Source organism: Aptenodytes patagonicus, chromosome Z (assembly GCF_965638725.1).
Source record: "Aptenodytes patagonicus chromosome Z, bAptPat1.pri.cur, whole genome shotgun sequence".
Taxonomy (NCBI): Eukaryota; Metazoa; Chordata; class Aves; order Sphenisciformes; family Spheniscidae; genus Aptenodytes; species Aptenodytes patagonicus.
Genome location: NC_134982.1, coordinates 3,324,622 through 3,335,295, shown reverse-complemented (window position 1 = coordinate 3,335,295; position 10,674 = coordinate 3,324,622). Strand labels below are relative to the sequence as shown.

General features: G+C 52.5%; 1 protein-coding gene and 2 non-coding genes across 4 annotated transcripts; all 3 read right to left on the bottom strand.

The window, feature by feature from the left end:
• Positions 1–130: 130 nt before the first annotated feature.
• LOC143172518 (large ribosomal subunit protein uL22) lies at positions 131–4,361 on the bottom strand. Of its 2 annotated transcripts, none has more exons than XM_076362071.1 (7): positions 4,284–4,361; positions 3,841–3,893; positions 3,711–3,751; positions 1,992–2,126; positions 1,583–1,681; positions 756–947; positions 131–219 (listed from the first exon to the last, which is right to left on the bottom strand). In XM_076362071.1, the coding sequence occupies exons 2-7, from the start codon at positions 3,878–3,880 to the stop codon at positions 172–174; spliced, it is 555 nt and encodes a 184-aa protein (XP_076218186.1). In that variant the 5' UTR covers positions 3,881–3,893; positions 4,284–4,361; the 3' UTR covers positions 131–171. The 2 variants fall into 2 exon arrangements, with proteins under 2 accessions (XP_076218186.1, XP_076218187.1); XM_076362072.1 differs by lacking the exon at positions 4,284–4,361 and adding an exon at positions 4,169–4,274.
• LOC143173246 (small nucleolar RNA SNORD58) lies at positions 596–668 on the bottom strand. The gene has a single exon (XR_012997502.1). It is a non-coding gene; the product is annotated as a small nucleolar RNA SNORD58 (small nucleolar RNA).
• Positions 3,991–4,059, bottom strand: LOC143173247 (small nucleolar RNA SNORD58). The gene has a single exon (XR_012997503.1). It is a non-coding gene; the product is annotated as a small nucleolar RNA SNORD58 (small nucleolar RNA).
• Positions 4,362–10,674: the final 6,313 nt, after the last annotated feature.

Sequence of the window (10,674 nt, the reverse complement as noted above, 5' to 3'; positions counted from 1 at the left end):
CAAGGCGCTTTTGGGTCGCGGCGCCGGCCGCCCGGGGCCACTGGCCGCCCCCCCCCAGCCCCGCGCTGGTGGCCCAGGCGGCCGAGCAGACCCCGGGGCAGCCAACGCCTTGAAAAAGCACAACAAATCGTAACCTCTTAATTTTATTTAAGTACATCTGCTGGGTCAGACCTACTCCCGAGCCATCAGCTTCTGCTTCTTCAGCTTCTTTTGGGATATCTGACAAACAAAAGACACAAATGAGAGAAGAGCCACAGCCCGCCCCTTCCCGAAACACCGCGCAAGGAGTCCAGCGACAGAGCCCTCCCGTGAGGGAAGCACCGAGAACCGTTAGAAATTCCCTCGCCCGTTTACAGGACGTCCCGCCAGTGGCGCCCGCGCCCAACTCGGGCGTCCTTACAGGGACACTGCTGACAGGCCAAAGTCAGCTCGACTTCAGCTCTACGGAAACGCACCGCGTTACCCCGACACGCGGTGGGGGGGAACGCTGTGACTGCGCCGGGGGAGGGAGGAACAAGCCATCCGCGCGATACAAACCACCGCGAAGCTCTTCCCCCGAGTTCTCAACGCTGCGTTTTGCCAATACGTTATCGAGGTTGCTCAGAAATAACAACTTTTTTTTTTTTCATGGGTATTCCAAAGGTGTCCTAAGATGGTCATCACAGCAACCCCTCCGCCCGAGAAATGCGACGCGTCGACACTCGGGACCTCTCGACAGCGACGTCGAAGAGGACTAAGGACACGACGCCCGGTACCTTTTTCTTTTGAGCAACTTCTTCCTCCGGCTTGGGAACGATCTGCTCCTTCTCGGTGAGGATCATCTCGATGTGGCAGGGGGAGCTCATGTAGGGGTTGATCCTGCCGTGCGCCCTGTAGGTGCGCCTGCGCATTTTGGGAGCCTTGTTGACCTGGATGTGCTCGATGACCAGAGAATCCACGTCAAGACCCTGGGAAGGGGACGGGGAGGGGGGCGGAGAGAAAACTTGCGACTTGGTTTTCCTCTTCAAATAAATAATCTCCACAGCAAAAACGTGAATAACCACACACACACACCCCCCCCCGGCAAATAAAACAGCTTCGCTCGGCAGCGTCAGGGAGCTGAGCGTTCACCCAGCAAGCACCAGCTGGGGTCAGCGGAACGCCGACCACCCCTCCGCGCGTCACAACGAACTGAAAACGATGCCGCTGGCTCAGAAAGGGGTCACTGTTTCACCAAAGGTGTCCCGCGACAGCCAGCGCTGCCACCCAAGTCACCAAATTAAGCGCCGAGCATATTCCAAATGGACAAGAGCGCACAGATTTTGCTTTGTTTTGTAGATTTTAAGAGATCGAAACCACACTTACTCCAAAGAGTTGATGCCCATGCACGAACTAGCTATCTGTGAGAAATCATTACTCGCATTTTAACTTGAAAAACGCACGCGGCCTCACTTGAACAGTGAGCCAACAGCCCCTGTACAACGGAGTTTCACCTACAGAGCGGGCCTCATCCGGCCCCCCGCGTTAGAGACACCGAGTTCAGGAGCGCCGACCCACAGCACGACACGAACACTTTGCGCTTAATAACGTCTGCGCGACCCACCTTGAGCTCAGCATTGCTCTCCGCGTTTTTGAGCATGTGCAGCAAGAACTCCGCGCTTTTCTTCGGCCAGCGTCCCTGCGTCCAGCCCCACTGCTTGGCCTGGAAGAAGAAGAGAGTTCCCTTTTCGCCCTGGTACAACGCAACTTGCCCTTCGCACACCGTTAACTTGCCATTACATCCCCTTTGGTTAAGATCGCATACCAAAATAATTAAATCTGATCAATTACTTGACACTGCAAGTAGATGCGATGCTTGCTGTACTGGAATTAACTCTTTCCTCCCTCTTAAGTTCATACATAACGCTGACGTCAATAGACTATTCCCCGCGCCGCCTCAACATCATCTCTTCTCTCTTCTTCGACCAGCCTCAGCCGAGGCGTCCTTCCCACGTTTTCGTCTCGGGCCTCACCTGGGCGCATCTACCGACTCCTCCGTTGTAGCGACGGAAGGGAACGCATTGCTTCTTCAGGGTGACGTCCTTCAGGTACTTGGTGGCCTTGCGGATGTGCATGCCCTTGATGGCCTGGGCGGTCTCACGGGTGTTCTAGCAAGAGAAAGCGCAGCCAAGTTCCTCTTAGCAGCTCTTTCCAAGTTACAACGCGAGCAAAAGCACCCCTTCTCCCTTTCCTGGGTCTTGTTCTTTTTGCTACGAACTCAGTTTAAAAGAAGCACTCAGACAAAAAAAAAAAAAAAGAAGAATTAGAAACACTTTTTTTTTTTTTGCTACCTACTTTTCTAACCCTTGGTATGACTTCCATCACTGAATCTGCGGCTCTGGCACATCTTTATTGTTTCTTACCTAATGCCTAGGTCTTTCCAACCACCAAAATTAAAATTTGAGTATTTATACTTTTCATAGGTCCTCTTTGGTCACTAATCCAAAAAAGCAGGAGCCTAAAGGATAAATTCCTACTAAAATGTCAAATACAGCACCTCAGAGGAAGCGATGAGAAAACGAGCTACAAACAATCTATGTAAGGGGATCTTAAAAGGGAGAGAGAAAAAGGCTCAGGAAGAATCATAGAATCATTGAGGTTGGAAAAGACCTCTAAGATCATCGAGTCCAACCGTCGACCCAACACCACCATGCCCACTAAACCATGTCCCTAAGTGCCTCATCTACTCATCTTTTAAATACCTCCAGGGATGGTGACTCCACCACTTCCCTGGGCAGCCTGTTCCAATGTTTAAACACTCTTTCAGTAAAGAAATTTTTCCTCACATCCAATCTAAACCTCCCCTGGCGCAACTTGAGGCCGTTTCCTCTCGTCCTATCGCTTGTTACCTGGGAGAAGAGACCGACCCCCACCTCGCTACAACCTCCTTTCAGATGGTTGTAGAGAGCGATGAGGTCTCCCCTCAGCCTCCTTTTCTCCAGGCTAAACAACCCCAGTTCCCTCAGCCGCCCATCAGACTTGTTCTCCAGACCCCTCACCAGCCTTTTTTCCCCAAGAAAAATCGGGAATAAAGTATGGGTGCTTAAGACAGCATAAAAACCGCAAGAGTCGGAGCGTAACTACAACCCTATCCCATCACAACAAAAGGGCAAACCAAAATAACGGCAACCTCCTTTCACCTGCACTACCCACCACCGAGCAGAAAAGCACCCGCTCAGCCTGGGTTTTGTGGTGAACTCGGGTGAGTCCCGAGTTCGCCGCCGCACCTACACCTTTTCCAGAGAATCCCACGTTCCCACCTGCAGCCCTCCGCAACTCTCCCCTGCCAAGCTTCTCCGCCGGCAGCGTGATCAGACGAACCCCACGTTCCTTCCGAGCAACCAGAAAGGCAGAGCAAGACGAACGACACAAACCTCTCCTCTTAACACTAGCCCAATTCCTCCCGCTAAATTCACTGCGACTGTTTTCCTGCTGTGTTTTACCGCCTGCGTTAGACAGAAGCTCTTTAGGACACACGATCTCGTCTTTGATCCTGGGGATAAAAGCCATTACAAGCGGCTAAAGCAAACACAGGCCATAACCCACGCTACCACCCTTCAGTAACTATGTAATGATACAGGAGAGTAAAAGATACTTCCTTCCACCCCCCCCCAAAAAAAGCCAACAAACAAACAAAAAAAACCCCAAAAACAAATGAGTTTGCGTTTCTACTACGCAGGCACACCGCGTACCTTGAAATGCACTCGCAGGTTGGATCCCCGTGACTTGCATGCTGCCAAGAAAAAAGACCAACTTTTGGAATCAAAACCTCAGTGGCTTCGCTGAAGTCCTACGCGAACGTCCACGGAAAAAACGACTCACATTTCGTGGGGTTCTCCGGATCCAGAGAGTAGCGCACCATTTTTGGAGCTCAACTGCAAAAAAGCCATTAAAAACCCCCCATGTTAAGCTTCCAACACAGACACGCACGACCCGGATTGTTTACCTTACTGCCGACAGCGAGCTGAAGGAGCTGCTCAGAAATTACGCTTTCTTTTCACGGTTAAATCCAAAGGTGTCCTAAGAAAGTCATCACCGCAGCCACGGCCTCCCCCTAGGGCCCGCTTCCACCTCACACCCGCCAGCCGCCCCCCGTGCTCCCCCATCTCCGTCCCCTGCCCGTCCTCCCCCGCGCCAGCCCCGCAAATACCGAGGGCGTCCGGCGAGACGGACCGAGCCCTCGCCCCCTCATCGCCTCCCCGGGGGGCCCCCGGGCAGGATGGGGCCGGATTGGGACCGCTCCCCGGCCGCCATGGCTCCCTCACCTCAGGGCGGCGGCGGGGAAGAGGAAGAGCAGGGCACGCCGGGAGGCGGGAGAGCCGCCCGCTCTCGCGAGAGCCCGGCCGGGATTTCGGTCAGGGAGCGTCGCGGAGGTGCCGCGCCGAGCGCGGGGCGAAGGGCGCCGCAGGGACCGTCGACAAACGCGCGGCGGCGGCGGGAGGGGGCGAGTGGCCGGTCAGGGCGGCGTCAGCCCGGCCTGCGAGCCCGAGGGGTGAAACTAAAACGTCCGTGCGCGCCAGCCGCCGTCCTCGTGTCCGTGTGCGGGAGGCGGGAGCCTGGGTGCCGGACGCGCACCCCCGCGGCGCTCCCCGGCAGCCCGAGGCCTACCCCCCCCCGCCTCGCGAAATGGCGCCGGGCCCGCCGCCCTGAGGGGGTTAGCCCCGCCAGGTGCCGTGCTGTGCGGGGAAGAGGCCTCTCTTCCTCGGGAAAGACTGCCGTCGGAGCCCGGGCCCGATTTCATTAACCCCTCAGCTCGGGGCCGGCCCTGGCGGCGGACCCGAAGTCAGCTGAGAGCAAGGAGCGAGGCGGAGGGCTGCGGCTAGGTGGCGGCTCAGGAGGAGAACAGAGAGGAGCGGAGCGCACCGCACCGCACCGCACCGCACCGCGGGGGTGCCCAAGCGGTGGGACCGGAGAGATTCGTGTTTATGAATTGCAGCTGGTACTTACTGCACCGTTATTTAAAAAAAAAAAAAACAAACTTCTTAAAAGATTTTTTTTCCCCCCCCCCATTTTAGGCTGCGTTTGCAGCTAGAACTGCTTGGGAAATTGGACAAAGCAGCCGTTCAATAAAACCAGAGTTATTTCCTGAAGGTGGTACCCAGCTACAGCAAAAGGCTCATCGGGAAAAGTTTGACAGAGTGGGGAAAAAAGAGACGCATCTTCCTGAGCGGCCAGTAGTCTGGTGTCCAGGCACCTCCCCGGCACGAGAGAGTCCGGGTTCAACTCTGCGTTTAGAAATAAGCAGAGCAGAGCGAGAACTTGCTGCCCGTGAAAATGCTCTGACCAGGAGGCTGGTTTTGGATCTCTTGTTTAGCGCTAAAAAACCCCAAAGCTTTGAAGATAGGATCTCACCCAGATGGGAAGAGGAAAATATTTGAACTGTCGCAAGTATTTACATGGCTGGAAACTGTAGAGCTCTAATTTTGACTGCAGCTCTCCATTCACCTGCCTTAAAAGGTGCCTTTTACTTTGCTTTCAAGGAGAAGCTTTCTGCAAAGTCTCCAAGTAACTTTTAAGCATCAATCTCAAAGCAGGGAAACCTGCTGGGATGCGGGCAAATATTATTTCTTCTTTTTATATACAAGGTTCCCATGAAAAAAAGAGTTAGCGGCCCACGCTCACAAGCACACACACTAGCTTTCGGTCACGGATACTTATTTTGAGATACTCAAGATCCGTTTTCACCAATTAGCACTTCCGTCATCGTCCATGGGATTAGGAGCCACTCAGCACCTCAATACACACAACCAGCTCAGAACAGTGGTAATGCGAAGGAGGATTAGCACCGCCAAAATACATGCATGACAGCCTTTCTAAGCCAAGAGTTACTAGAGAAAAATAAACAGACAAGGAAAAGTGTCCTCTCTGGGGTCTCGTGACTTCGAGGAAGCAATAAATATGTAAAAAGAGATCTCGGCGATGACTTCCAACACCTTCTTAGTGTTTCAGTTCTCCTTCCTATGGAACAAGAACAGTAGTATTTCCAGGAGCACTAAGTTTCCAGATGCAATAGATAAAAACTAGCGAAAGCTGAGGTCCTCGAGCACGTCCATGGCCTTCCCCACCGTATTGTGGGAATCTCCTCTCACAGCCCTCCCTCCTCCTTCGTCGTTTCTGCCCTCCCCTCCGCACCTGCCTGCATGTAGGAAACCAGTGCTGGCGGAGGAAACCGGCATTTCCATGGGAAGCAGCTTTACACGCTGCTGCTTCTTAGCAGCAGAGCACAGAAGCAAGAAGACATTCAGAGAACGCTGGGAGAGAGAGGTGAAACTTAAGTAGTTGACACATGGTGGGAATTATCACATGGTCATTGTGTTCATCAGTCAACTCCAAAACAAACAGGGCGCGTTTTCTGTTACTTACGTTTTCTGTTTCACCGACACGTGGAACTGTTTATGATCAGCTGCTGAGGGCTTGCAGTGGTGGAAGTGTAGAAGTAGGAGCTTCTGCGAATGGCGTCAGGAAACGAGGTGCATGTTTTCATCTTTATTGGGAGGTTAACAACTGCTCTCAGAGGCAGCCTAGCACGTATCTGGTGCTGAGATCAGGGCTGAGGCAGCTGAGCATGTGCCCTTGTTGAGATTTACCCAGATTATTTCCCCCAGTGCACCAGCTGCCTTGGATATTTAGCTTGTGTGAGCTGACTCGAAAAGAGCTTTTGCATCCTAAGCAGAAAATTTAGGCACGTAAGTCCAAAATCATGTTCCTGAAAACTCCTGCGCAGGAGGCAGCTGCCTCCTAATCCTACTGGAATCTCAATTCATAGGATTTTTACCTGACGCTCCCTCTTAGCTCCCCGGTTCATACCACCCAGCCCTGGTGATTGTGTTGTGCGTGCCCAGGAAGACCCCCCTCTCTCATCAGGCATTGAAAGCAAAGATCCAACTGTGTTCAGACCTGAACTGTTCCTCTACTTTGTGCTCTGGAAGCTCCTGCTGGTAGCATCCTCCCGCGAAGGGCTCATCGCAAGGGCAGCAAAGGTTTCTACCATCTCCTGAGGCAGAAACCTCCAGAAAGCGGTAGTGCCCATCTTAACCCAGCAGCGTGGTGGCCACAGCACACTCCCAGGATGTGGGAGACCCACTTTCAATTTCCTTCCCTTGAGAGGTATCAAAGCCGCGTCCTAACCAGGAGGCCAGAGGCTATTCTGTGGCAAAGATGTTCCCACCCTTCCTGCTGCAGGTTTTCTGCTGAGCAGCCTGCAATGCGTTGGCTTCACGCCTCTCCTCTGAACCTGCTCCTGAGGCTGGAAGGGGGCTGCACCCGTTAACATGCCGTGGAAGAGCGTACTGGCGCAGGAATGTTGATTCACGTAAGTCCTTTTGTGGATTTAGCTGTGAATAAACAAGCGGCCTTATCAGTCCTACTGGAATTGCCAAGCCGAATGTCATCCTAAGTGCCAATCAGTCAACGCCCTCGATAGCCACCGTCCTTCCTGGCCAGAGGGAGAGGTGAGCTCCGAGACTGGCCGGGGCTATGGTTTCACGGCAGGACTGGAGCTAAAGGCATGGCTGCTCAGTGCCAAAAAGAGAGCTCGCTTCCAGCCGTAGGACTCCCCCCTGCTCACCTTCCAGCAGCTCTGCTGGAGTTCAACCACTGCCACAGCAGGAGTGACAGAAGCAAACCTGTACCTGCCCTCAGCCAGCCGGTTCAGAGGCCAAGGCATTACTTTCAGCTCCTACTCTGTCGCAGCTCGAGTGCCTGGCTGTCGGCTCAGGCACACATCTGCCTCTGCCACCCTTCCTGAAGGCAGTAATTTCTAACAGAGGGGCAGGTGGAGCGACGGGAGGGTCGGTGCTGAAATCCTCGTGACAGAGAGATCCATTGGGGCTGATTGATTGGCCAAGCTTAACCCTGGCTCGCTAAAACACACTGCGTGTCCGCCGTGCTGTAGGAGGGGGTTTTGACCTGTTCGTTGCACAGGAATGGAATCCAATTCCTCAAACTTTTTTGGAGATTTCTTGGTGTTTATCTTACAGACCCAGTTTTTGCAGCCCAAGGGTTATGTGGGGATATTAGCTGTCATTCACAAAATTACATACAAATGGGTTGCTTGTCCTAACGGTTAAGCAGAAAATCTTGAAGACAAAGACATTTTAAATTGAAACCAGCTTGAATGCTGGAAACACTGAAGCTTTCCAGCCTTCAGGCAGCTGCCTGCACCTTCTGCACCAGCCTATGGACTCCTGCACTCCTCCTCCCAGACGTGTGGCTCCTCCAGAGGCACAGCTCGCTCCCATTGTTTGCCTTTTCCTCCCACGGTCAGCAAAACAGCGGCATTTGGACACGTCGTAGGTGAGTTCTCCAGCTAAGCCGCTCTCCACAACCGCATCCTAAAATCTACTGACCCAGGCAGTGAGTCCCAGGAGCAAGATCCGCGGGCCTGGGAAAGGAGGAAAGGCATCTCCAGATGATGGACTGACCATCGTCAGCAGGACAAGACACTATAGGAGTTTTGCTCTGCATCAGTAATTCTGTCTTGGTCACTTGAAGAGCTCGATTATGTTATATATTCCTCCCTGTGATTTTTAAGAAGAGATGCTTCCATAGGGGGGCAAAAGTTTCTTACTTAAGCAGAGATATATGTATAAAAATAGGTATTTTTTTAAATATATGTATGTGTATATGTAGGTATGTATGTGTACGTACATAAATCATCACATCGTAAGTGTAACACCTAAAACCCGTGAATAACTGGAATGCTTTTGATTCCCTGTGAATCCTTCTAAAACACAGGCAATTCTTTACAAGAAGAGGTTAGCTACGCAGTCTATTTATTTCTGTCGTGTATGTGCTGTACCCAATCCAGGGGTGAGGAAACGGCCAAGGGAGCTCGGCGTCATGACAGCTGAGTATCTGTCCTTACCGTCACCACTGCTGAAGCGTGACACAGCAGGTACAGCGCCTTCCCCGCGCTGCTGGTGACCAGCCAGCCGGGAGCGTGGTCTAAACAAAAAAACCACAGCAATCGGTGATACTGTCTTAATACTCAACATTTTTGGCGCGTTGTCCTAGAGCAACGGGTTCGTCCACCCCCTGCACACCCAGCTAGCAGGAAGTCACCGGTAAAATAAGTTTCCGATGTTTGTGATTAAATAACCTTGTAGCTGAAGTTTGTGTTTATTCAGTGTATTTCTTGCCAGCAAACCATTTACGCAGGTTGTGCAGGTCTATGACTGCTTGTTCGTGGCTTTAATTGCCAGAAATGGACCAGCCAATCGCCTTGACGAGTAAGGCAGTAAATAAAGACATCATGTAAGTGCCTGATCATAAACACTATTTGGGATAAATTAAATCCTGGGCTTACATTTGCTCTAAGCTGTCTGGCTCATAACCGAGAAGTACTGCTTTAAATGTGTTTTTGGTTCATGAAACCAAAAATATCCCTGGAATCAGGGATATTGCCCACAATTTTCACCCACAATTTAGGCACAAATTAAAATATGGGAAATTCAGTTTAAACATCCAACTTTTTTTACTGTCAGGATGGTTGAACCCTGGAACAGGTGGCCCAGAGAGGTTGCGGAGTCTCCATCCTTGGAAGTATTAAAAAAACCATCTGGACAATATCCTGGGCGACCAGCTCCAGCTGACTCTGCTTTGAGCTGCAGGGGGGCTGCTCTAGACGATCTCCACTGGCCCCTTCTAACCTCAACTCTTCTTGATCTGTGAATCCTTCCAACATTTCTAAAGCTGAGTGTGCCCTGTACTACAAAACACAGCCTCAGACTCCATCCATTTGTCGCATTACATCTCCTAACCGAAATGGACCAAAGAAGTCCCCTCGTCTCCTCTGTTATTATCTGCTCTGTCTTTCTCTGGCTGCCTTGTTCAAGAGCACCTCTGGATCGGCTGATAAACCACAATCAAACCTGTTCTTCTCTCCCAGGGGCTTCTGCACCTCCACCTCCCTGCTGGCAGACACAGCACGGAGGGACCTGGGGCAGGAATGGTCCTTGCAGGCAGGACCGGTGTTTGTCACCCCTGCAGCCCTCTCTGTTCTCAACCAAGGCAGAGATCTGCTCAGAGCCTGAGAAGCAAGGTTGGATGATGCCTGTTGAGACAACCTGTGCAGAAGTTTCAGCCGGCAGACAGGGTTCTGTTCATGGCACGGCAAGAAGCTACAGCCCTGAACAGCTACTCTTGTCCAAACTTAATGTCTGTAGCAACCCTTCCAGCATCTTCGTTTAACATCCCAGCGCGTGGTTTCTGTGTTCGTTCCTTCCTATTCTTACAGAGCTCCCTCCTGCTCTGACGATTGCAAGCATCTTCCTCTCCACAAGACGCAGACTTCCCCACTTTGATCCCAAATGTCACCTCTGAGGTCATCCCTCCCTCCTGGCTCGCTCCTTCCCTCCCTCTTCCAATCACCCACCTACCTCCCCCTTCGCTATTGCAACAACTCTGACACAAGCCCCCTCTTTCAAAGCTTTCCCTATCTGTTCACGCTTACTAATCCTCTCTAGCTGAGCCGCCCTCCCCCTCTCCAACCTCTCCGCTCCGCATGGTCTTTTCCAGCGTGCATGGCCCAGTCACATGCCGGTGCTCGGGAAGGTCATCTGATGGGCAGGGACCGCCGGGCAAGGCTGCGGCAGGCATCGGCTGAACGCGGGGCCCCGCTAGGTAGCACACCTCCAGCTCCCACCCCGTCCCGGC

What these genes read in the sequence shown, in the direction of transcription:
- LOC143172518 (XM_076362071.1), bottom strand. Translation starts at nt 3,880, where the DNA reads ATGGTGCGCTACTCTCTGGATCCGGAGAACCCCACGAAAT. An exon ending in TCCGGAGAACCCCACGAAAT is followed by an intron (nt 3,752 to 3,840) that starts GTGAGTCGTTTT and finishes TTTTCTTGGCAG; the next exon opens with CATGCAAGTCACGGGGATCC. An exon ending in AGAGCAATGCTGAGCTCAAG is followed by an intron (nt 948 to 1,582) that starts GTGGGTCGCGCA and finishes TCCCCTTCCCAG; the next exon opens with GGTCTTGACGTGGATTCTCT.